Source organism: Macrotis lagotis, chromosome 2 (assembly GCF_037893015.1).
Source record: "Macrotis lagotis isolate mMagLag1 chromosome 2, bilby.v1.9.chrom.fasta, whole genome shotgun sequence".
Taxonomy (NCBI): domain Eukaryota; kingdom Metazoa; phylum Chordata; class Mammalia; order Peramelemorphia; family Peramelidae; genus Macrotis; species Macrotis lagotis.
In genome coordinates this window covers 204,994,994-205,022,287 of record NC_133659.1, presented here as the reverse complement: position 1 = coordinate 205,022,287, position 27,294 = coordinate 204,994,994, and the positions used below count along the sequence as shown (strand labels likewise).

At 41.3% G+C, this 27,294-nt stretch overlaps 1 protein-coding gene across 1 annotated transcript; it reads left to right on the top strand.

Moving 5' to 3' along the window:
• CDR2L (cerebellar degeneration related protein 2 like) lies at positions 1-26,127 on the top strand. The gene is made up of 5 exons (XM_074224616.1): positions 1-209; positions 14,132-14,244; positions 14,793-14,941; positions 16,102-16,266; positions 17,757-26,127. The coding sequence occupies exons 1-5, from the start codon at positions 137-139 to the stop codon at positions 18,574-18,576; spliced, it is 1,320 nt and encodes a 439-aa protein (XP_074080717.1). The 5' UTR covers positions 1-136; the 3' UTR covers positions 18,577-26,127.
• Positions 26,128-27,294: the final 1,167 nt, after the last annotated feature.

The following is a 27,294-nucleotide window of genomic DNA, read 5'->3' as shown; positions in this document are numbered from 1 at the left end:
GGGGCCGATGGCGAGGGGCCGCGGCGCGGGCTGGGGCGCCGCCGCCCGACCCCCGCGAGGCCCCGCCTGCCTGCGCCGCATTGTCCCGGGCCGGAGCCCCGGGCCCTGAGCTGGGAGGGACGCCCCGGCCCGGCCCATGCGGAGAGGCATGGAGGACTACCCCGGGGAGGACGAGGAGTCGTGGTACGACCAGCAGGATCTGGAGCACGGTAAGCGGCCGGGGCCCCCCGGCCGGCGGAGCGCCGAGGCTCGGGGCGCGCGGGGCTCCGGGGCCAGCCTGGCCCGGCCGCGCTCCGCGCCCCGCGCCCCGCGCCGCCCTGCCGGAGAAGCGGCTGCGGACCCGAGCATCCTCGTCCCGTCCCCGCGCGCGCGCACCGAGACCCCGCCTGACCCAGTGCCTCCGTAGTGGCTGAGAGTCAGAAGGAAAAAAGAGGAGGTGGCTCCGAAAACTTGGGGGGCGCCTTTCGGAACGTTCTGTGAGAGGGGAGGGGGCGCCCAGGCTGCCCTGAGCCGCCCCCGCATCTCTCCCCACCACCGCTGTACGTAGCTCAGGAAAGTTCCCCCCCAACTTAAGGGAGATGCAGCAGACCCCCTCTCGGGGCTCTGGCCACGCCAGGAATTGGTAGTGAGGGGGTGAGCCTCTAGCACCCTCCACTCAGCTTGAAAAATGGGCAGGGGGGAGAGGAGGGGTGGCTCCGGCTCTTAGAATTAGAGCAGGAACTTGAAGATCCCAGGGGACTGGAGCTAAAGAAAGTGGGAGGCAGGCTTTTCTCCAAGGGGGGAGCCAGGATGGGTCAGCCTCTGTGCTGGTGAGAGGGGTGGTGGTGAGGTGGCTGAAGTGACATCACCGCTGATTCAGGAAGGGGGAGGGGGTGCTTCCAGCAGGGAGGGAAGAGAGCTAAGAGCGGGCCAGGGCTTGGTTTCATTGCGGCTGTCACCAGTCTCGGACCCATAATGTTAGTTTCTCCGTTAAAGCATGGGTATGATTCACAGTCTTGCTCCTGGTACATGAATTCTACATAGATCTTGCCCCCGGGCTGTTTCCTCCTTCCCTCTTATGCCCAGTATCTATTTTTCTCTAGCTGATCATTGACTCCTAGGGTCACATCCTTGTTCCCAGAAAGACCCCAGTTAACCTATCCCAAAGTCCAGATCTAGAAGCAAGGACTACAGATATATGGTAGCTCCAGGTTTCAGTCTGTCCCTGATGGCAAAGGAATGGTAATAAGTTTTATCACTTTTGATCTCTGCTGGGAAGAGGACAGAGGACCGACTCTTAGAATGTCTAGAACTGTTTTTCTCTTCCACCAAACTCTTCAAATATTAGACATGGGGGGGGGGAACAAATGCTGCTGTCTTTATTTTCATTCATACACCCTTAATGACGTTTTGGCACCCAACCTATTCCAGATGTAGGAGGGAGCTGGAGAAATGTAATGACATTTAATACTCTGGACAAGAATTGTCAAAAATGGGCACTGCCTGTACCCTTAGCCCAGCTGTGCCGGATGTTTCTTCCATGCATCAGGAACATTAGTGGGAGGTGGGGCTAAAGCGGTTATACATAAAAAACCCTAGAAATGTAGAACTCCTTTAGTCTAGGTCCTCTAATTTGCAGATAAGAAAACTGAAATCAAAAGAGATTAAAAGATTTGCTGAAGGTCCTACAGAACTCTATTTTGTTAGAGCTGGAAAGGTTAGAGCTGTTAAATTACTTAAGAAAAAAAGTACCCTTCCCCCATCCCCATTCACATCTAAATGAAGACCAAACAGATCTATATCTGTTCATTATGGAGTTATACGGTTAGGGCTAGAAGGAGTTATCTAGATTAATCCCATTATTTAATGGAAGAGGAAACTGAGGTTAAAGAGGTGATGAGATTATTCATGGTGACAATAAATAGCAGAGCTTTGTCTCAAACAAGAGTTTTATTGCAAGAATTTGAAGAAGATAGTGCTACAGTTTACCTTTTATTTTTCTACTGAGGGAGGCTATTAAATTGTTGCTTCCCTTATTTAATACCCAACTAGGTTAAGCAGTGGATGGAGTGCTGGATCTGGAGAAAGGAAGATCTGATATCTAATTTGACCTCAGACATTTACTAGCAGTGTGACCCTAGGCAAGTCACTTAACCATTGTTTACTTCAGTTTTTACACTAATTATTTCACAGATGGAAAAAAGATCATCTACCTTGGAAGGATTTTTGTGAGGATCATTGTGAAGGATTCATAATGTGCTATTATTTATTGACTTGTTGTTTAGTCATTTCATGTGGGTCCAACTCTTTGTGACCCTGTTTGGGGTTTCCTTGGCAAAGATCCTGGAATGGTTTGCCATTTCATTCTCCAGATGAAGAAATTGAGACAAACAGGGTGGAGTGGCTTGTCCAGGGTCACACAGCAAGTAAATGCCAGAGACTATATTTAAACTCTCATCTTCTAACTCCTGACCAGTGCTCTTATCTACTGTGCCACCTCTGCCCATTTGTTGACTAATCTGCTGCCAAATTACCTTGAATTTATTTTATATAAATTTTGTAATATATATATATGTTATCTTTTCTCATGAAATATAGCAATATCATCCTTTAAAGCCCTTTACATATGTTTCCTCATTTGATCCTTACAACTCCTTGGGGTAGGGGATATCCTTATCCCCATTTTACAAATGAGGAAGCTGAAGCTGAAAAAGATTTGTCCAAGGTCACACAACTATAAGTATCTGACTTAGGTATCTGACTCAGTTTCAGGTACACTAAACCACCATCAGGAATGTTTTTTTTTCTTATTGATTTTTATAAGACAATGGGGTTAAGTGACTTGTCCAAGGTCACATAGCTAGTAAGTAACAAGTGTCTGAAGTCAGATTTGAACTCCAGGGACAATGCTCTATGCATGTACCGTCTTAGCTGCCCTCGAGACTTTCATTTTTTGTCTTGAATGCCCAGTGCCAACACTATGCCTGGCATATTGGTGGACATTTAATAACTGTTTTTGATCGCTGAAGAGACAAAGTGAATGCAAAAGAAAACACAGACAATAAACCAAAAACAAACCTGAGAAAAATAAAGTATAAAAAAAGTATGCTTCAGCCTACAGTCACACATTAATTCTTTCTCTAGAGGTAGATAGCATTTTTTCATTTATAAATGCAGAGCAATTTAAAAACAAATCAAACAACTTAGATCTTATTTTTCCCCTTTAAAAAATCAAACATTTTTAATGGATGCCTTTTTCTCATGTATCCTTCCACTCTCACTCCTGTTGAACCCTTAAACAAAGAACAACAGTTAAGTAAAAATTAACAAAAGAAGACAGTATCTGATTTCATATGCAACTTTCTAGATCTATAGTTCCCTACCTCTGCACCAACAGCAGAGAAGCACATTTTGTCATCTTTTCTCAGGGGCCAAAATTATTATGGTTCATTGGAGGTCAGCAGTCTTTTGATGCTATTTTTATTTTAATCATAGGAATGTGAACATAAACTACATTATTTATATTTCTGAATAGTATTTTATTTTTTCCAGTCACATATAAAGGCAATTTTAATATTCATTTTTAAATGAAATTTTAAGTTCCAAATTTTCTAACTCCTTTTCTTCCCCACCCCCAAGACAGTAAGCAAGTTGATATAGATTATATATGTACAATCATGTAAAAAAAATTTTCATAATGGTCAAAGTACATTATTTTTTTTAAATGAATAAGAGTTCTCTTAGAGACAGAAAAACCTCTAAGGACTTTCTAACTCTAAAAATCTGTAAAGTTCCTGCCACCGTAACTCTTTAAATTACCCCTGCTATTTTCATCTCTAGTCCTAGATGGATCTAAGTTCACTACCTAATACTGTGCAATAATATCCTTTTAGCAGCCAAGGAACCTAAGAGATAAGGGGAATCCAAACTGTATGTTGGTATGCAGAAACTAGTTTAGGATCAGAAGCTCATGGAATACTAGTGTTCAGGTCCAGGTCTCTTTTAGTAATGGTAATCACAGGCCCATGGTTTAGTGGTCCTTAGCCCCTGGATATAGAAAGTAGAAAGTGAAGAATGAAAAGGGTTATAGGGGATGGTTGTCCCTAAAGGGTACACCAAATGTTTTATTATCAAAAATTGTTTTTCTGAGGAAAAAAAATCTAACCTTTGTATAATAACAATGTCCAAGCTTAATCATGAGCAGATTAGGGGGAATATGCCTCCCATCCTTCATTTCGGAAGTGGGGAACTATATAAGTTGAATATTGTATATGTCATCAGACATAGTCAATGGATTGGTTGGTTTTACTAAATCTGATGGGGGGTTTTAAATTTGTTTGTTTTATAAATCTGTTACAGCAGGATGGTCCAAGGAAGTACATGGTTAGAAATGAATATGATAGAAAACTTTTTTTTTTCATAAAAAAAATGTATCAGGGCAGCTAGGTATCACAGTGGATAGAGCACAGGCCCTGGAGTCAGTGAGTTCAAATCCAACCCCAGACACTTAATAATTACCTAGCTGTGTGGCCTTGGGCAAGCCACTTAACCCCATTTGCCTTGCAAAAAAAATTTTTTAAAAAGTATCAATAAAAACTATTTTTAATGGCCTTTCCCCTCCTCCTCCCATCCTCAAGATAACTGCTACACCCCATTGTTTAATGTCCTGATCAAGTTAGGTTATTAGACCAGATTTTGTCACCTGTGTCTTTGAGGCAGATCCCTGTTCTTTTTGATGGGGGGGGGGGTAGAGAGGAAAAGAGAACCTAGGTCCATGCTGTGTCCCCTGTCTGCTGCCTCAAGCACCTGTAAAAATAGAAAAAGCTATTAATTATTAAACATCAGACACATTTTCTCCTTCCTCCTAACCAAGCATGGAGAGAGCTGTAGGTACCACATTCATCCTCAGGAAAAGTTGGCAGCTGAGTCATGAAATAACAAGGACTTGTTTCAGTGCTATGGATTACTTTACCCCTCTTCTAGCCTTTGACTTTGAGCCTTAATATATAGAAAGAAGGATCTTAGTATCTTGCCCCTAATGTTTATCTCAACAGTGACCCAGACTCTAGGACTAATCCTACTCCTATTGTTATGTCAAAGATGATCCAGACTCTAGGTCCCTGGGTTGCCAGTTTTCAGGTTCTTGGGTAAGACTTCTGGTCTCTTTACAAGGGCAGTATCAACACTTCCTCTTTAGTGAATCTCACTGGTTCTCATCTTCCTTCATTTCTTCTTTTTTGCTTCCTTTTGAAGGTATATCTACTTTCTGGGAGACAGTGTGGCCAAGACTGTAAATCAGAAAGACCTAAGTTATAATTTTAATTTTGCTTCAGGTATTAATTAAATATATGACCCTGGGCAAATCACTTAATTTGAGTCTCAGTCAATAAGCATTTATAAGAGTCTATTAGTCAAGGCGAGCTAAGTGGCACAGTGGATAGAACACTGGCTCTGGAGTCAGGAGGACCTGTGTTTAAATCCAGCCTCAGACATTTAATAATTACCTATGTAATTTCCTTAATAATTACCTTAAGCAAGTCACTTAACTCCCCATTGCCTTACAAAAACAAAAAAGGGTCTATTAGTCTCCTTTCACAACATGACTAATATGGATGTTAAAAAGGATTGTATATGTACAACCTATATCAGATTACTTGCTGCCAAGGGGAGGGCAAGGAAAGGGAGAGTAGTAGAAAAATGTTCAACTCACAAGTTTGCAAAAAAAAAAATAATGTTGAAAATCATCTTTTCATGTAATAGGATAATTTTTAAAATTTTATACATTACTAAAATATTCTTAAGAGTACAATTTTTTAATTTTAAAAAAGTATTAGATAACAAGAACTATGCTGAAGATTTAAAGAAAAACAAAATATTACAAGTCTCTCCTTTCAATGAATTCATAATTATTTATAATGTGTAAATATTATAATAGATATGCATATTTGTAATATTTAAATAGTTCAGGACATGCAAGATATATTCACAAAATATGAAGGTAATTTGTTATTCAGTTATGCCCCACTCTTTGTGACCCTATTTGGGGTTTTCTTGGTCATTTGGTTTGCTGTCTTCTTCTCTAGCTCATTTTTATAGATGAGGAAATCAATGCAAATAAGGGTTGTGACTTGCATAGGATCATATAGCCAGTAAATATCTGAGGCTAGATTTGAACACAGGAAGATGAGCCTTCTTTATTCTAAACCCAGTGCTCTATCCACTGTACTACCCTGACAACCTATTTTCCTACCTGTAAAATGGAGATAACACCTCATTGTTATCAGGCTCAAATGAGATTATGGGTGTTAAATATTTTTTTTTAGGTTTTTGCAAGGCAAATGGGGTTAAGTGGCTTGCCCAAGGCCACACAGCTAGGTAATTATTAAGTGTCTGAGGTCCGATTTGAACTCAGGTACTCCTGACTCCAGGGCCAGTGCTCTATCCACTTCCACCACCTAGCCGCCCTGGTGTTAAGCATTTTGCAAGCATTTAAAGCACTATATCAATGTGAGCCTTTATTATTATTTCTCCCTGGTCTTGACAGTCCTGGGAAAAAAGTCTGTCTCTTCAGGCTCAAGCTTTCTATTCCTAACCTGTCAGGATCATCCTGTTAATGGGATGTATCCTCCAAGGACCACTCCCTGGGTTTCATAGACATAGATTTCTTCTACTCACTCTCTTTCAAACATGCTCAGCCAGAAAAGATTGAACTATATTGGATGATGAGATATGCTCTTAGCTCCTGTTCACACAATAAATAGTTCATGAAATACCACTACATGATTTTAAGGCTTAAATTAGCTTGACACAGTTTAATTTATGTAGCAGGCTCTTAAGAGATTACTTTTTAATTTGGGGTTTTGTTTTCTTTTCTTTTTTACTTCCAGAATAGCCACAATTCTTGAGTTCCTCAGCCCTCTTTTACCAGTTCCATCTCAACCCCCCCCCATACACTTTCACCACCCCCCTCCACCCATGGGTCTTTCCAGAATCCTTGAATAAGTTTCTTTTTTCTCTGAAATATTTCAGTGGTCATAATGATGATAATAAATAAGGTTTATGGATGACTTTTTGTTTTTACAGCAATGTAATGCCTACAAATCATACCAACCCCACAGACTTCAACAGGGAATTGAACAACTGAACCCTCTCTTGTAATAAGGAAAAACAATGAAAAGAAACAACCCCTCAATCCATCTCTTAACAAACATTAACTGCTATTTGCCTCAGTTTCCTCATCTGTTAAATGGAAATAATAATTGCACCTACCTATCAAATGAGTTATTATTTTTAGGGTGCTTAGGAAATTTTAAAGTACTATATAAATGTTAGTAGTAGTAGTAGTAGTAGTAGTAGTAGCACTAACTACAGCAACAGCTAGGTACCAGACACTGTGCCAAGGGCTGGGTGTGCAAACATAATGATAATAACAGCAGCTCACATTTATGTAATGTTTTAAGGTTTGCAAAGCATTTTGACATATGTTATTTCATTTGAGCTCATAATAACCCTGGGAAGGAGGTGGTATTATTATATCCAGATGAATCAACTCAGTCTGAGAGAGGTCAAGTTGACTTGCTCATGATCATACACAGGGAGGAAATACTTGAGGCAGAATTCAAACTCAGGTCCCTATGACTCCAAGTTCTGCCTTGTCCATGATAATATGTAACTGCCCCTGATGAAGGAAACAATCCCTTCTGTCACAAGAAGCTTACCCAGCAAGTATGTCTAATGATATCTCAACATCTTAGCCTGTCTCTACTGAGAAGAGGGAAGTTTGTTTCCTTACATATTCTCCAGAACCATTTTTGACTTTTTATTTACTTAGCAGTGTTATTTTCCTTTCTGTGACTATGATCATTGTCCATCTTGGTCTCCTGGTTCTGCTTTTTGTTGTTGTTGTTGGTCTGTATCATTACACAAAAATCTTTGGATGTTTCCACTGAATTACTTTTGTTCGTCATTTATTCTTATATACTGATAGCTAGAGACTCTGACCAATAGACATGGATTCATCCTGGGGAGTTTCAGACTCCAGAGAGTTAGGGATAGGTTTCTCTATTCCCCCATCCCAGAGTAAAACTTTGGAAAAAATCTATAAAACTAAGGTTAGGCCGGTGTATACTCTTTCAATCTCTCCAAAGGGGAAGGTTGAGGCTGACAGATCCTTGAGCTATTGTGGGACTAAAGTAGCTGATTGAGGATCCTCACAAGTCTGGTACCAATATTGAAGACACTATGGAGAGGGGGAGCCAGGCCTGAAGGCAAGAAGACTTCCTCAGTTCAAATCTGGCCTCAGACTTATTTGTTGTATGACCCTGCATAAGTCACTTAACTTCTATTTGGAGAAAGAAATGGCAAACCACTCCAGTATCTTTGTCAAAAAACTTATGAAGAGTCGAACATGATTAAGCAATTGAATGAGTAAATACAAAGTAATTTAAGAGAAAGGAATGTAGTGGTCAAAGGAATCAGGAAAGTCTTCATGTAAAAGATGTTGCTTGGATTGTGTCTTAAAGGAAAAGAAGTCTTCAGTAAGGAAGGCGTGCATACCAGCCATGTGGGTCAGCCTGTACAAAGGTGTGCAGATAGGAAATGGAATGTTGTGTGAGAAAAAGAGAAGCCAGTTTAAGTAGAATGAAGAATTTGGGTACAAAAGTCATGTCCAACAAAGCTGAAAAACAGTTTTAAAAGCAAAAACAAAGGAGTTTTTATTTTATTCTAGAAGCTATTAATAGGATGATACTTGAACATGTTCAGTAGGGGAGCAGCCTGATCTGATTATGCTTAAGGAAAATCATTTTATAACTGCTACACAATAATCTCGTGATTTCTTTAAGAAAATCTCCTCCCAATGGTTGGCTGATACCCAGCCATGAAATTCTAGAGCTCCTGATCCACAAGGTTATTGCCAAGGTGGTGAAGTGGAAGGAGTTGCCAGGTCTGAAGTCAGGAAGACTCATCATTCTGAGTTCAAATTTGGCCTCAGATACTTGCTGGCTCAATGAACCTGGGCAAGGCAGTTAATTCTATTTGCCGCAGTTTCCTCATCTGTAAAATGAGCTGGAGAAGGAAATAGAAAATATCTTTGCCAAGAAAACCACAAAAGGGTCACAGTCAGACACAACTCATGTCTGAGTAATAACAACAACAAAATTCCATTTCTCAGGATCACTAGTTGATTATCTCTGCAGAGGGAAGAAATCAGAGAGGCAGCAAAAACTTTCCTGGAGCTTTTTTCTGTGGGGGCTTATTAGGAAAACATCTGTACCAGCTGTTATGTGCTTGTAGTCATCATTGCCTTAGAGAGGGGGGGGATGGGGAAGAAAAGGGAGAGAAGTCCATTCTTCCCTTTGGAAAGAAAGCACTGAAAGGACTAAATAAGAAGGTCCAAAAGAAAAAACGACTGAGCTTCTTACCCTTTTTTTTTTAGAAGGCAATGGGGTTAAGTGGCTTGCTCAAGGCCACATAGCTAGATAATTATTAAGTATCTGAGGCCAGATTTGAACTCAGGTACTCCTGACTCCAGGGCTGGTGCTCTATCCTAGCTGCCCCAGAGCTTCTTACTCTTATAGACTACCCAAGGGGTTGGAATGACTTCTGGGAGCAGACAGCCAATCTTCAGTAGCAAGGTTTTAGTATCAATCACACTCACAGCATATATTGGGGTAACTATCCCTCAGCCTGCTACTTAACTCATTACCATATCTACTGTCATTATCCAAAGTTCTAAAGTAATCCAGGAGTATATTTATAGGTTTGTATGTTCTATGAATCAGAGATGAAGAAGGAAAGCATTCCAGGTAAGGAAGACATCCAGAGCATGGGTATGGAGATGGGAAATGGAATGTTGTGTGTGAGGACAGAGAGGAGGTTAATCTAGCTGGAAAACAGAGTACAAAAAAAGGTTGAATAATTTGCAGTAATACAGGAAAGATAGACTGGGTTAATTTTCTAAAGGGATTTCAAAGCTAAACAGGGTGGACTCTAGAAACAATAGAAAGCCACTTAAATGTATCAATCAAGGGGGAATAACATGGTCAGATCTGTGCTTAAGTACTTTACACTTTATAGTCATTTGTAGTTCTTATTAATTAGTAAAACTATAACTAATTTGCCGTTGATCAAGTAACTCTCAACACAAACCCAAGTTTGTTGATTAATATTTGTTTAATAAGGTAGAGAAATCTCTTCTCCATTAGCAATTGCTTATTTCTCTATATATCAAAACTCTCCACCTAAGTGTGTTATTGGTATACAATTTACTAACAAGGTAACATAATAACACAAAGTCATACATAATTATTTATAATTTTTTTAAAAGTCACTTCTATCACTTCTATCCTCTCTTTTGAAACACAGAACTATCATTTAGTTTCTCAGGATACCAATTAAAGTCTCTCTTCAAGAATCTTCTTCTTTCTTAGTTACAATGCAGAGCATCCCAAAAGTCATAGTACAGTTTTAAGCTATAATAGCTTGGGATACTCCGAATGAATATTACACATATTGCTCCCAGGAAATAATTTTTTTCTCTATCTCTGTCTCTAACAATGACAGGAAAATGGTATTTTCACAGATGACAATTAAAACTCAGTTTCTTTGCAAATTATTAAAACTCTATCCCCACTGACTCCTCAGGAAATAGTGGTTAAATTCTCATTGCCCCATGTTCCAAAACCTCTCTGTTTTTAATAGTATCTGGAGGAGAAGCTGATATTGAAACTGATTTTACACTTAGATACAACTCCCAGATGCCAGCCCCACAAAGAACACCTGTCTTGGCAGTATGGAATTGAAGTGAATATCCAGCTCCATCAGGAGTGCTTTTTTCTGACAAAGTTCCTTGATTTGTAATATCATCAAATGTATTGCTGCTACTTCAGTGATCTTGGTAGCCCAGAATGATCACCTCACTAACTACCCCAACATATTCACATGTATGATGACTCCTGTGTGCCACATTTTGAATAGGATTTAGAGTAAACTAGAGAACAACCACAGTAGAGTGAGGGGAGTGAGGGACCTCAAGGTTGTACTGTGGGAGAATCAGTTGAAGAAACTGGAAATGTTTGGAAATGGTAGCTGTCTTCATGAGTTTGAGGGATTAGGTCTATATATATGTCACATGGAAGAGGGATTAAGTTTGTTCTCCTTGACCTCAAGAGGCAGAACCAGGAAGAATAGGTACCCAAACCACCACCACCACCCCCCAAAAAAAAACAAATTTGAGTTTAATGTGTGGGGAAAACTTTTCAAACACTGAAATTGCCCTCAGTTAAAATGGGTTTCCCTTTTCCAAAGGAAGGGACCACCACTGTCAAGGTATGTTATAAGAGAATATTTGAGTATGAATTATACTGAATGACCTCTGAAGTCCTTCCTAAACTCTGATTCTGTAAGAATCTTTCCAAGGACATCAAGACCTTGACTTGGTTCTTTTAATGTCACTAGAATACTCAGAATACTGTCATCTTTTACTCCATCTATATGAGTAGTCCCTCTCTTCTGATGCTCATACAGATCCTTCATGTGTTCTTGCACCCACTTGTGTGTGCATGGGTCATCAGTAATATTCAACAGTTCACTTATATCTACCGTACATACTTCCATTGGCCTTTGAACTATCTGCAATTTTGACTCTAGAAACTTACATCTTATATTTATTTCTAAATATAGAATATCATGAATAATAGAAGCTATCACTATTAAAGAGATGAAATATGGTAGCACCAAGCAGTTTGGGATCCTTGAAGATATTACCCAGGTTCCCAAATATGAACCAGTCCAATTATTTCCTATTCAGTGCTAGTTGTACTCTTATATTCTCCAGAGGCAGCATCTGTCCAAGATATGGATACTAGTGGACTAGCTCAGTGAGCTTGTGTACTCACAACACTATGTGGTTTTCATCCACTTGGGTTTTTCATCCAGATGGTTAGGTTAATTACAATGACTGTATTCAAAAAGTTATGAAAAGTTTAAATAGTCCCAGGGCTTGTTACAATTATCAAGGAACATTTGGAGAATCTCACGGTCAATACACAGTAATATATTTTATACTGTTTATATAGTACACCACTGGACTAAATACTTTTCAGATATCTCGTAAGATCTTCATATACTATTTTTCCATCTTACAAAGAAATTGAGACAGATAGAGGTTAAGTGATTTGCCCAGGATCACACAGATAATTAGTGTCTGAATCCAGATTTGAACTTATCACTGTACCACCAAGCTCCCCTGTCAAAACGCTAATTCTAGACACATTTTAATTATCTCCATAATCACTTGATTATGAGTCTACACAGTCAAAGTTATGTTTATAGTTGCATCTGTCTTAGCATCCTACATAATTTAAACATGTAAATAGGTGACATCTTGTTTGAGAAGATCTTTAAAATTGTGTTTTATTCTGATGAATCAAAATGCTTTTTATCAAACAAGCCCAAAACAATCTAATGTTATTTGAACTACTTTGTCAGATATGTGACTGAACATACTATAGAAAATCTTTAAACTCTGACCTTTTCCCTTTCCATATTTTCATAAAAGATTAAATAAGATCATAAATCATTCTTATAAAGATTTACTAAAAAAAGAGGAAATAGACTGTGGATTGGTGCTTGTTCTTCTCTGGTACCTCTGCAGAGAGGGCATGTATTTTGTTTCTAGTTCTAGGCTGCTAGAAAAAGTTCTGCTACAAGTATTTTGGTAATTGCCTTTCTTTTTTTTTTTAATAACATTGACCTCCTTGAGACATGTGCTAAACAATTGAATCTCTGGCAAAAAGACTATAGACACATTCTAGACACTGTTCTTTGTCCTCTCCTTTAGAAAAACAGATTCAGGATGCAGAAATATGAAAGGTTTCTGAGTAGTCTACAAATCTTTATCATTCCTTTATCCTATCTTTCTTCACTCCTTTTCTTTCCCTCACTCAAGCAGGTGTTACTTATGGACCCAGTTCCACCACTGATTGGCAAGAGTGATTTGATGTACATTTTTTGACATGGGCTTGTTTGCTCCACTACTTAGACAACCTAATAGTCCCCTGCACCCTCACCCCAGGGAATCAACACATTAAGGCAAAACTTAGTTCAGGCATTTGATTGGTTTAATCCAGAGCAGCTCAAAATTCCCAAACTCAAGCAATCCCCTAATCTTAAATTCACTAACCCTTAAAAGGATAGGGGAGATGGGATGGGACCCCCCCACACACAAGTGTAGATTACAGATCTGTATTACCATATGGTGTGCTCTTATTTTCTGATATTAATTCCTGCCATCCTAATCATGCCTCTCTATAGAAGTCATTGTATATCTTGTTTAGTTTGAGAATGTTATCAAACTCATAGAATTTCTCTTCTGCAACAGATGTGATATATAAACTGGAGTTATGTTCATGATAGTCTGATTGCTTATGCTTATCATGGACGCTACAAGGCAAGGTGGTCATGTGCCATGAAATGATGTGACTTGTTGCCTCTGTGCTCATCATGGAGCTCATCTCTCCAACTCTTCTATCTACTTCTCAGCAAAGAGAACCCATGAGCCATTTTATTTAACTACAACTTCTAATTTCATTTATACTGAAAATATATGGATATGGATATGCTTCAACTCCTCTAGTAGTATGTTAACTCTCTTGACATAGCAATCCTATACTACAAATATCAACAGTTAAGGCTTGTAGTCAATATAAGAACTCTGGTTCTTTATACCTTCTGTTTACTCTCCCACAATTCCACCACAATTTATTATGAAAGCACAATACTGAAAGCAATTTTATATTTTTAAATGGTTCTTTGAGCTCATAGATAAAGATGAAATCCAGTAATGGCCATCATTCTAGTGATATGATATGATCAAGGCTTGCCTAAGGGAGATTAACTTGGCAGCCTGGGAAGATTGATTTGGAAGGGGAAAAAAGAAGAGGTGGACTGACAATTCAAGAGGTTATGGTAATAGTCTAGGTGGATGGTAAGGAAGACCTATACTAGGTTAATGACAGCAAGAATAGCAAGGAAAAGACAAAAATGGGAAACATCACAGAATCAATCCAATAGATCTCAGTAAATCAATTTCATGGGAGGGGAGGGCAAAAGATCACTTCAAGGTTACAAACATGAGTACTGCCTTCTTCAGACCTACACTTAGCGGCAGAGCTGGGGAAGACACTGTTGGAGCGGAACAAAGAGCTGGAGGAGTCCTTGCAACAGATGTATTCTACCAATGAGGAGCAAGTGCAGGAGATTGAGGTGAGGACACTGGGAGACTGGGTGGCTTTGAGTGGGGGTAAACAGCAAGTCCTCCTCTAAGGCTTCACTTAAACCACAAAGAACCAAGATCTTTTTTTTTAATTGACCAGGACTCTCCATCCCTCCCTTCCTTCTCTCAATATTTAGAGAGTAGCTTAGACCTCTTGAGTTTTGCATCACCCTCCTAATCTATTTCAGAATCATAGTCCAAAACCAAGTAAATCTAGTAGTTTGAAGAACCATAGCAGAAATCCTTTTTAATAGAACCATTGGGTACTACTACAGTATCTGGAGAAACCTTAGTTCAAATCGTAATTCAACCACTTACTGGTTGTATTAGCCATAAGCAAGCCCCTTTTAACTGGCTTTTGTTTTAGTGTCCTCATCTATAAAACTGGATTAATATTATTAATTGTAGTACCCAGGCTCACAAGATTTTTCTTGTGGGAAGCAAATGGGTTGATGTATGTTTGCAATGGACTTTGCAATTTTTAAGGCCTTATATAAAATGTGTTGTTATTCCCTTACTATCACCATCCACTACCCAGTACCTGACAAAACAACTAGACACTCTGCGGCAAGTGAATGAGCAGCATGCTAAGGTATATGAGCAGCTAGATGTTACGGCACAAGACCTGGAGCTCTCTAACCAGAAGCTGGTGCTGGAGAGTAAGGCTGCCCAGCAGAAGATCCAGAGGTGAGGACCCCCACAGTGGAGGGGTGGGGAAGGGGGCAGGAGGGAAAGGGATGTCTTCTGCTGAAAAAGGAATGATTCCCTTCTCCTGGGGAAGTATGTGTATGACACGTTTACATAGGAGCCTGTGCATATGGGTACTGGGGTAAGGATTTTGGCATCCTGGGCAGATATTGGACAGGTAGTTGAAGAAGATTTCCTTCTTATGACTAGATTTAGGCATAATGAATAGACTGCTGAATTTGGGGGTCAGAATGACTGGAGTTTGGATTCCGACTCAGATACTTTCTATGTGATGCTGGGCAAGTCACTTACCTTCTATCTGTATCAGTGTCCTCATCTATAAAATGATGATAAATAATAATGGCATCCCCCTCCCAGGATTTTTGTGAGAATCAAGTGAGATCACATTGGTAAAGTGCTTTGTAGTTCTTAAAATGCTGCATAAAATTTTTATTCAAGGTATCCCCAAAATCATTGCCCAGTTTTTAGCTCTTTATATAGACACACACACACACACACACACACACACACACACACACACACACACACACACACACACACAGCTTTTAAATTACCCTGCATGTTTTTATATATTTATTATCTAATGTAAATTTATATTATACATATTTATATGTATGTGCTTAATATAATACAGAGAGCTAAATAAGTAGATATATATCTAAACATGTGTATGTGTATGTATATATCTGTGTGTAAATATATACATATGTTAATAAATATATAATGCAAAGCTAAATAGATAGACTGATAACAGTCTGCACATATATCCACTCCAGGATACCCACCATTCCTTATTTTATATCACCCTCTAACCCAAAAAGAGCTGCCAACATTAAGATTTCCTATCTTGAGGGCAACTAGGTACAGTGGATAGAGCACTAGCCCTGGAATCAGGAGGACCTGAGTTCAAATGTGACCTCAGACACTTAATGATTACCTAGCTATATGACCTTGGGCAAGTCACTTAACCCTATTGCCTTGCCAAAAACACACACACATGCACCCAAAAAAAAAAGATTTTCTATCTTGGTTTATCTGCAGAAAGATGTCTGACTCAGGGCCAGACCCAGAGCTGACCTTCCCTTCTGAAGTGTTCTTTGTATGTACAACTTGTCTGATTTTTTTTCTCAATCCTTTAGCCTGACAGAGACCATAGAGAGTCTTCAGACCCAGGTAGAAGAGCTTCAGGGACAGGTGGAAGAGCTCAGGAGCTTGGAGCAGTTACGGGTCCGAAGAGAGAAGCGAGAGAGACGGAGAACGATCCACACCTTCCCTTGCCTTAAGGAATTGTGTTCCAGCCCCCGGTATGTGGGGATCAGAAGAAGTGGGGGAAGGGGACAGGAACAGAGTTGGGATATGGAAAACAGAGGTTAGATCTTGGCACTGATACCTTAAGGGTCTTAGGAACCAGAAGGATTTCTCAGTGTCTGACTAAACTCTGCAGACAGGGAAGGGATGATGTTCTCCCAGACCTGGACTGCTACAAATAGAAAGGACAAAAGCTACAGCACTTTCACAGGGGCAGCTGTTTTCCTGAGAGACTGTTCCCACTGGAGATAGCCCTATCTTATCTTCTTCCTAGCCATCTTTCCTTCCATCTCCTTTCACTGTCCCTGCAGCTGTCCCCAGGCAATGACACTGCCTCTTCATATATTCTGCCACATTCTAGTTAATACAATGCACTCCTTCTGCAAGAGGCTTGCTTCTTGGATGGGTGAGGGGCAGGAAGGGAGGTCACCTCCACCCTGTTCTCCTCCATTCCCAGGAATATACCATTCTTAGTGCCCTCCTTCTCCCAGGAGGCTCGACCAAGACATTGCTGAATGCTTGATTGTATGTCAGGGTGGTTTTCAAAGAGGAATTTTCAGCTCCTTTCTCCCCCACATTTGACTGCTCTATCTAGCCACAGACTGAAAGGCCTTCTCAGTTGAATAGGGAAGTACTGTGTTAGTTAGAAGGATCTATATGCAGAGGGTACACAATTGTACACAATTAAAAGACTATCTTGGGATTCTTTATTTATCAGAGATGGAAGAACCTTAGATCACCCAACTCAATGAGTTCACAGTATGTCAAAGTAGATATATAACAAGCGTTTTAAATGGTATTCAGTTCATTTATTATGTGACTGTGCTAAGCACTGAGGATAGAGATGAGGGGTTTTCAATCTACCGGAGGCTGGAAGGAGGGAAATACACATGTGCATAGAAAAGTTTAATCCAAAGTGTAATGTGATAGGGCCAAAGGAGAGAATCAGACAAAATACTTTTAAGAATATTTGAGAAGGGGGCGGCTAGGTGGTGCAGTCGATAGAGCACCGGCCCTGTAGTCAGGAGGACCTGGGTTCAAATCCGGCCTCAGACGGTTAATGATTACCTAGCTGTGTGGCCTTGGGCAAGCCACTTAACCCCATTTGCCTTGCAAACGAGTAAAAAAAAAATATTTGAGAAGGAAAAGAATATTTAGCTGTGGATGGATCCAAGAAGGCTTCATGGTGGCCTTTGAGCTGGACCCAGTGTATGTCAGCCTCAACACAAAGTGAGTTGAAGCCATGCAGTCCTTGGCTTCTGAGAGTTTCCCATCCAAGCCAGGCAACACAGATGTATAGAGGCATAAGATCTACGGATCACAAATGATTGCCATCACCTAGTTTCGTGAGATGGTGAGAAATAAGACGCGTTCCCCGGGTCTAGAGAGACTCTGCCCATTCCTTCTTTGCAAAGTAAAGGCTTCTTTGGCGGGTGGGTCGGGGTTATGCCCCGGTCTAGCCCCGCCTCCCTCCCTCCCTCGCCAGGTACGAGGACGCCTTCCGCCTGCACAGCTCCTCCTCGGACCTGAGTCCCAGGCCCCTGGAGCGCGAGAACGAGCAGCTGCAGGCCATGGTGAGCTCGCTGCGCTCGCAGGTGAGCCAGGAGAAGCAGCGGAAGGAGCGCGCCGAGCGGGAGTACAGCTCGGTGATCCAGGAGTACTCGGAGCTGGAGCGCCGCGTGTGCGAGATGGAGGGCTGCCGGCTGCGCGTGCAGGAGCTGGAGGCCGAGGTGCAGGAGCTGCAGCAGATGCGGCAGGCCAAGGCCCACCTGCTGGGCCGGGAGGACCCCCTGGCCCAGGCGCTGCTGGCGCCCCTCACCCGCGCGCCCGAGCCCGACGACCCGGAGCCGGCCGCCCCGCCGGGCCCCGCCGTGCGCAAGAGCTGCAGCGACACGGCCCTGAGCGCCCTGGCCGGCCGCGCCCCGGGCCCCTTCCCGCTGCACGCGCAGGGCGCGCGCCGGCGCGGCATGTCCATCCTGCGCGAGGTGGACGAGCAGTACCACGCGCTGCTGGAGAAGTACGAGGAGCTGCTGAGCCGCTGCCGGCCCCGGGACGGCGTGCGCCACGCCGGCGTGCAGACCTCGCGCCCCGTGTCCCGGGACAGCTCCTGCCGCGACTTCCGGGCGGGCGCGGAGGAGGGCGCGGCGGCCGAGCGGGGCCTGGCGCCGCACGTGGAGGCCGTGGACAAGCGGCTGCGCCAGAGCCCGCCCGAGTACAAGGCGCTCTTCAAGGAGATCTTCTCCCGCATCCAGAAGACCAAGGCGGACATCAGCGCCACCAAGGCCAAGGCCCACGGCGGCCCGTGAGCCCGCCCGCCCGGCTCGTGGCGCCCGGGGCGCTCTGCCTCCGCCGCGGGCCGCACAGCTGGATCTCCAAAGCCATTCTGGACCCCGGGGGGTCTTTTTTCTTATTAGCATAGCTTCTCCCCCCTCGCGCCGGAGGCACCTGAACTGAGGCCACCCAGAGCCGCCCCGCAGCCCTGCTTGGTTTCCCAGGCTCGTACCCAGCACCCGAGCTGGCAGTGCCACCCCCAGCCCAGCTTGCTCTTCACTCCGCTTTGCAGCAGCCATTTAGTCAGGGCATCCCTGTCAGGTCGGAGACAGACAGCCCCTTCCCTAGGCAGACTGCCCCTCCGCGGTCACCCCAGACTCGGGAGCCGGCCGTCTGTGCCCCCCGGGATGCCACTACCCCTCAGGAGCCAGCCCAGCACCGTGTCTGTAGCAAGTGAGCTCTGGGGAGGAGGAGCAGAGACCCTCACCCAGCTGCGCAGGAGCTTCAACTCCTCTTCTTACTGTTCTCCAGCCTTCCCAGAAAATGCCTCTGACCGAGTTCCTTCTTTCAGGGGCTGGGGCTGTGGGGGGGTTGGGACCCCCTAACCAGCATTGTAGCAGAACCACACCTTTCTCACTCATTGCTTGTGGTTTCTTATCTTCCTCGCTCCAGACTCCACTATGTCTGCCCCTATCTCAGGGACCATGATAATCTCATTCACATACTCCATCCAGTGCCCACTCTTGGGTATATACAACCAGCATGTTACTCGAGCTTCCGCTTCCAACCTGTCAGATTGTCCAGCCGTTCAGTATTCTCCACCCAGTGGGAAAGAACGTATTTTTGCCTCCTGAAAAATTCCTACTTTTCACCAAGATGGCTCAGTCTCCTCTCTTTTAACCATCCTCAGCCCACTCCATTTGGGAGTGTGGGGAGGAGGGGCTTTGACTTTTCATTCTGGGATTAGATCTTCCCGATTGTGGCTATTGCCCCCTTTCTAGTATGGTCTAGGAAATCCAGGGATTCACAGCCCTGCCTCCAAGTCACCATATTCAAGACTCTCTATCCAGTTTGCTAACCCCATAAACATTAGCAGCCATAGAGCCTGATGGAGGAAGAGAGTTGCCTGGCTCCTATCCTAGGAGCTTCCATGCCTTATTTATTTGTAATCAGAAAAGCAGCTTTCTTAGCATCCCTTGAGGCACCCAACCTACTTTTGAGGCACCCAACCTACTTTTGAGGCATCACTGTGATGGAAGCTGGTGGCTCTGCTCTTTTCTGTTCCCTTGGTTTTGAATCTTCATCCTGTGGGGCAGGGGAAACTCTCCAGTCATTTGTGCATCTCTTCTGGCGGGGTAAGGGTGAGGGTGGGAAGGAGGAACTCCATCCTGTCCAGACTCCAGCACACTAGCATCCTACCAGCTTCACCTTTGAAGTGTACATGAGAAAAATATATTTACAAATGCTTTATTCTCTTCTTAAATTAAAAAAAATGCATCAGTATTCTGAAAGCAGATGTTGCCTTCAAAGATATGGATCCTGTCTGTCTCTGTAACATTCATACATACACAATCCTCCATTTTATTAGAGAACTTTATAGCTCAGGGGTTCTTAATCTTTTTTTTGTACCAGGGTCCCCCTTTGACAGTATGGCAAAGTCTGGACCCCTTCTCAGAGTCATCCCTGTAAATGCATTAAATACTGCTTATATTGAAATAGTTATTACAATTGCAAAACAAGTTCACCAACCCTAGTTAAGAAATCCCTGTATTTTAACTTGAAAGGGGGAAGAGAGAATACCCATTTCCTGATATGCTACTTCTATGTAATTCCATTCTCCAGTGGAATTTCTTTTTTTTTCTTGCTATTTAAAAACATTTTATTGATGCTCTGTTTTTTAGGCTAATCACTTCCCAATAAATCTAACAACTCCACACACTATAACTCTCCCTTATTAACAAAAACAGAATTAAACAAAACCAATCTTGTTTAACATCATATGCAATGTTCCACATCCATAGACCTCCACTTTTCCTGTCAAAAGAAGGAAATGTTTCATCAGCCCTCTAGAGTCAAGACTCAAAACATGATTTTGAGAATGACCTTTCCTTCTCCCTTTTCATTTCTGTTGGACTGACTGAGAGAAAACCCAAAGTTAAAAGGCCTTTGAGGGAAGTTCTGCTATATGAAGAATGCCCATTAGAATAGCAGAACAGGAAGGCAATGAGAAGAGGGCTGACCCTCAAGGAATTTGTCATCCATTTGGGATTTTAAGTCATCCAAGGACAAAAAGGTGAGAAGCAAAACAAATTTGCCTGGAGAATGGAGAACTCCCTTGGGGCCTCAAATTCTGACGCAAAGACTCTTAGGAGAGAGCCCAGGAAGCAGGTTATCAGCAAGCTTTAAGCATACATTTCAGATCACTTTGGAGATTCACAGGCAATTAGGGAATGGGCAAATAAAAAATAGTAACCTATATATTTATAGTGCCTTAAGATTTCAATTTTTAAAAAACTATTCCATATTTACTATGCTAGGTACATGACAGGGACTAGAACTGTTACTTCATTTGTATTGGAACTCTGAAGTGAGGAAATGTTAATGTTGGTCAAGATCATCTCTGCATTATTAATATTCTAGAGAGTTATCAGACTCAACTTAGGACACTAAACTGTGCCTAAGGACTCCTATATATTGAATGAAAAAATGTTCTATGTATTTTTATTTCAACTTTCCCAATTACATTTTAACTGGAGGAGACACCCCTGTTTGACACAAGTGACCTGGCATGTGGAGAAATTACTTTTCCAAGGTGGTCATACAACCAAAATTTGAATCCGGATTCTCCTGACTTTGAGGCCGACTTTCTGTCCACTTGTTGCAATTAGGTGAGGCATTGGATAGATGCATGGTGACAGGAATACATCTTTCTAAATTCAAATATGGCCTCATACATTTCTAGCTATTTGCCCTTGGGAAAGTCACTTAATAGTGTTTGCCTCAGTTTCCTCATCTGTAAAATGAGCTAGAAAAGGAAATGGTAAATTTTGACCAAGAAAACCCCAAATATGGTTACAAAGAGTCAAGATGTAACAACTGAAATGACTTAAACAACTATCTACCACGTCCAGCTGCCTCTGAAGATACAAAGATAAAATGTACTTTAGATGCTGCATTTATATTCTACTAGGTAAAGTGACATACCCAGTATGATGCTGCATGTCCTTGACGGGAATTGGAACCTATGCCTTCTGACTAGAGCTCTTTCACCTATAACATATTCCTTGGGATAAAGAGACCAGAAGGGCAGAATCTGCCTCCCCGTTGAATTATAAAGTTGGAACTTTACCCAAATATACATCTATGAGCCTAAGATCTTCCACATCTTAACCTCCTGTTTGGAACTGGAAGCATCAGACCTTAAATCTGTTTCTTTCTATAGTCTCTATGTGATCAGATTATCTATTTTTAAACTTTCAAATTCTCTTCCTCTACTCCCTTCCCCCCCAATTGAGAAGGCAAGTAATAGAATACTATTACACAAATGAAGTGATATAAAAACACTTCCACATTAACCATGTTTTAGGGGGTAGGGGAGAGAAAAGAATACAAAATGCTTCAATCTGCAATTTTTCTATCAGAAAGCAGATCACATTTATCATCATGAATTCTTTGGAATTGTGGATCATTGTATTGGAAAGAGTTAAGTCTTTCATGGCTGATTATAATGTTCTGGTTGTTTTCACTTTACACCATTTCACATGAGTCTTCCCAGGTTTTTCTGAAATCATCCCGTTCATTTCTTGCATCACAAGAGTATTCTATCACATCAGTATATCATAACTTATTCAGTCATTTCCCCAATGTATAGATAGTCCCTCAGTTTTTAATTTTTTTAACTATGAAAAGATCTCCCATAAATATTTTTGTACATATGTTCTTTTTTCCTTTTTCTAGGATCTCTTTGGAGCATAGATTCTGTAGTCTTTTTGGGAAAAAAACCAGGAAGACCCAAGTACAAATCTGGTCTCAAATACTAGTTGTATGACCCTGGGCAAATAATTTGATCTCTGCCTGTTTCCTCAACTGTAAAATGGGATAAAGCAGGACCTACCTCTCAAGGCTGTGAGGATTAAATAGTATTTGTAAAAGTGCTTAGCACACTGTCTAACACATAATAGATATTATATAAATGCTTATTCCCTCCCTCTTTTGTAAGTCCTGTAGAACTCCCATTCTCACAGGTCCTCTTAGGTCCCACTATCCTTTCCAGGCTTCAAGTCCCAAAGATTAAGAGGAAAAAACTGCATATCTTGTGTTATTTTCAAAAGCCTTCACTGTAGTACTTCCCTGAAAGACTACCAGCTATGAATCAATTAAATCAGTCAACTTTAGGTAACTTTTAGGAAAGACTATTTCCTATAGTGAAAAAAAAATTCCTATAAAAATCTGACAATCCCCTAACAATACATACAGAATCCAATGAAAGAGTGGCTTAAACTTAGAAAGCACATATAATAGTGGAGTAGCACAGCTTTTGTTTACTAAAAATCCTCTTTCATTGCTTCATGGGTTGCCCAGGAAGATCCCTTTAGGCAATGATAGAACTTCGTTTCTGAGCTCCTTATGGAACCATGAATCCTATGGTCCAGTTGGTTGTTGACTCCCAAAGTAAATTCTGCCATCAATTGAGCTGAGGACAATAATAGGACACTCATGGGAAGATGCTAAGTTCAAATCCACTAGACTTTTTTTTTAGGTACTTTTGCAAGGTAAACGGGGTTAAGTGGCTTGCCCAAGGCCACACAGCTAGGTAATTATTAAGTGCCTGAGACCAGATTTGAACCCAGGTACTCCTGACTCCAAGGCCGGTGCTTTATCCACTATGCCACCTAGCCACCCCTCCACTAGACTCTTTAAAGCAGGGATGGAGAACCTTTTTTCTGCCAAAGACCATTTAGATATTTATAACATCATTCTTGAACCATACAAGAAAATCAACTTTAAAATTTGCCTGCTATAATTGGTGAAACATTTAATTAACTCTTAAAAAGCTCCCAGATTTATTGAATTTGAGTCCCACCTGGGATTGCCTTGGCAGTGCCAGTTGGTTCCCCACACTTGCTTTAAAGCTTTCAAGATCCTTCTCTAGGCTAAAATTAGAAGGAGGGGAGAGAGGGAAGGGAAAAGGAGAAGAGAAAGATGTTGAGGCTGAAATCAAAGTTTTCTTGCCCACCTAACCACTCTTTGGGAGATTTAGCTGAAATACTTCATTTGAAGTATAAATATCTTCATTTGAATCCCTCAATTAACTTGCCACTTCTGGGAAAAAGACTAACAACAAACTTTGAGAGTTTTTGAGTCCTGACACATAAAACCTACTCAAAGAATATCAGAATCGGAGGAGTCCTCAAGCATCTAGTTCAAAATCTTTTACTGACAAAAACAACTGAAATTCAGAGAAGAGATCTAAAATCACCTAGCAAGTTGATAACAGAGCCAGATCCAGAACTCTGTTCTTTTTGTTTGGTTGGGTTTTGGGGTCATGGAGGTTTATTTTTGGAGACAATTGAGATTAAGTGACTTGCTCAGGGTCATACAGCTAGTAAGTGACTGAAGCTGGATTTGAACTCATGTCCTCCTGACTTACAGGACCAGTGTTTTAGCTACTGTGCCATTTAGCTGCCCCTAAAACTTTATTCTTTTAAAATTTTTATTGATATATTGTTTTTATCACCTTCATTTCCAAATACATTCCTCATTTCTTTCCTACCCAGCAAGTCATCTCTCATAAAAAAGGGGGAAAAAATACAATTTAGCAAAACCAATTTCTCAACTACACCTAACATATACAATCTTCCCCAGATGAAGTCCTTGACTTCTACATTTTCTCCTCTCTTCTGTTAAGTGGCAGACCAGGAGTTAGAAAGACCAGAGTTCAAATAGCTAGGCAACTCATTTAATCTCTGTCTACCTCAGTTTTCTTGACTGTAAAATGAGGATCATGATAGTATTTACCTCCTAGGGTCATTTTAATGATCAAATGAGATAATATTTGTAAAGCATTTAGTATGCTTACTTAGTAGATACTTAATAATCACTTGTTCCCTTTTTTTCTATTCCCCTTTCTCCAAGGTCAAGCTTGGTCATTGTAATTAACCAGGGTTCAGTTTGGTAACAACACATTCTCCTAACTCTTGCTCATACCAAGGCCAGAATATCCTCACCCCACTGGGTTAAGAGTAGAAGTAAAAGTAATGCTTTGGTTCTATATATATGTTGTATAATTCTTCTCAGCGAAATCAGGAAAATTTCCAGAAAGCCAAAACACCAGGTCATGTTTCAAGGACACAAAATATTTCTACCTCTTTAGATCCTATTCATTAACTCCTCTCCCAAATATATGCAGCTATTGAGGCATCCTACCTTTCACACCTGAGGCCCCCCAGTATAGCTTCCCAAGGAATTCTCTGGGACTATATCCATTCAAAATTGCAACTCTTGAATCTCCACAGGTATATTTACCGCTTCTCTAGTCAACCAGAAGATATGTTCAAAATAAAGTAGTAAAACATTCACTCCCACTCCCATCAAAAGGCATGTTCTCCCACTTCATACCACCATTGTGGAGAGTGAGCATGCAATAAAGTCAAGCATGAGGAGCCCCCATATGGAAAATCCATGTGGTGGAGCAACTTGCTCTCTGATGCTAAAGAACCCCTGAAGTTTTCTAGTGATATTATTTTTATTTTTATTTTTTTAGATTTTTCAAAGCAGTGGGGTTAAGTGGCTTGCCCACACAGCTAGGTAATTATTAAGTGTCTGAGGTCATATTTGAACTCAGGTACTCCTGACTCCAAGGCTGGTGCTCTATCCACTGTGCCACCTAGCCACCCCTAGGGATATTATTTTGCTGATCCCACCAAACCTTCTCATCACTGGGTCCAGCATCTCCACTGTAGCCAATGGCTGTACTTGGGTACATCACCCCTCTGAGCCCTCACATTTATTTCTTCAGACCAGTTCAAGCCACCTCAGACTCAGTTTACTAGAATTTGAAAGCTAAAATCTCTCCCTGATCAAAGCAGGCTGATAGCTCTTAAATATAGCCATCACACTTGACTAACAAATAGAAGAGTGTCCCTAGACTTTGATTAGGTCTTTCCCTTTCAATCCCTATATCAGCAGGGAAATCAAAGCCTGCTGTTACAGATAACTATCTAGTTTAGGGCTCACACAATTTGACACACTCCCAAGGTCCATTGTGCTTTGACCATGAAAGAATTTGAGCCACCAATAAAAGAAGGTCGGCATTTTCCAACTACCAAACAAAATTTCTACCTTTATTATGCTTATCTGTCCATAGCAAGACTTAAGTGCTTTGGTCCTACATATGCATATTTTATAAGAATATATATACATGGGGGCGGCTAGGTGGCGCAGTGCATAGATCACCCACCCTGGAGTCAGGAGTACCTGAGTTCAAATCCGGCCTCAGACACCTAGCTGCGTGGCCTTGGACAAGCCACTTACCCCCATTTGCCTTGCAAAAACCTTAAAAAATAGGACATGGAAACAATGTAAAGACTGACAAATTGCTTTCTGTGGGGGGTGGGGGGAGGGAAGTAAGATGGGGGGGAAATTGTAAAACTCAAAATAAATGAAATCTTTAATAAAAAAAAAACCCTCCTGTAGAAGAGGATTAAAAAAAAAGAATATATGCACATCTCTATATCTATAGTTAGATAGATATAGATATGTGTGTATTTTTAATGGATGTCCCAAAAGTTTTTGTTCAGTTTTATGCTTTTTGGAACATTTGCGTGTGTGTGTGTGTGTGTGTGTGTGTGTGTGTGTTGTGGTTACCGTAAAAGGAGTAAATACTCCTTCTTTCTCCCCAGTGGAATAGTCGAAACCTGGTTTGATGACCAGGCCTATTTTCTCAGATGGAAGGCTATTCCTCTGGTAGAACACCACTGTATTGTTGAAAAGCCTCCAAGTCCTTGCACATGAGACAGAATTAAGAACTGGTCTTGAATCACTGCCAATGGGAGGATAAATCTTAATTTAATACTAAAAGGAGCTCTAATGGAATCTGGCCTGGGAGGAACTATTTCTCTACATATTTGTGTCAAAGGAGCATCAAGTGACCATCTATTATTTGAATCCTGATCTCCTTTCCCAAGGATTCCAGGAGACCCAACTGGTTAAAAAAAAAATCTTCACAAGTTGTTTTTAGTTTGTTTGGGTTTTGTTGTTGTTGTTTTTTTTTTACCAGCACCTCCACCTATAAAAACCAAAATACAGACCAGGTTGACTTGGTGAATCAAAGAAGAGAGGAACATTCCAGAACAGTTTTGAATTTCTACTTCCTTTCTGTTTTCTGTCCTTCAAAGTGTTCCTTACTGACACATTTTATTCCATATGGGGTTTCACTAATTTCCTCTTTCCTGCTTTCTTCTTTCTTTATTATAAAAGTCATAACATTAATAAACCACATTTCGGTAGTGCTTTAAGATTTATAAAATTCTTTATTCATAAAACCATATGAAGTAGATATTATAGGAATTATCCTCATGCATATAATTTATAAAATAGCTGATGGTAGTGCCTGGGATCTTCTAATATGGCCCTCTGTTGCCTATTTCCAGTTGTTCTACTACTCAAGGGTATAATTGTCTATCCAAATACACAGCTTATGAGACCCCACTTCCACCGAATCTCCCTGACCAAGCCAGAAAAAAAATAGAATT

Bases quoted from the DNA above. Each gene is read 5' to 3' on its own strand.
- CDR2L (XM_074224616.1), top strand. From the start codon at position 137: ATGCGGAGAGGCATGGAGGACTACCCCGGGGAGGACGAGGAGTCGTGG. The intron at 14,245-14,792 runs GTGAGGACACTG...TCCACTACCCAG, and splicing joins AGCAAGTGCAGGAGATTGAG to TACCTGACAAAACAACTAGA. The intron at 16,267-17,756 runs GTATGTGGGGAT...CTCCCTCGCCAG, and splicing joins GAATTGTGTTCCAGCCCCCG to GTACGAGGACGCCTTCCGCC.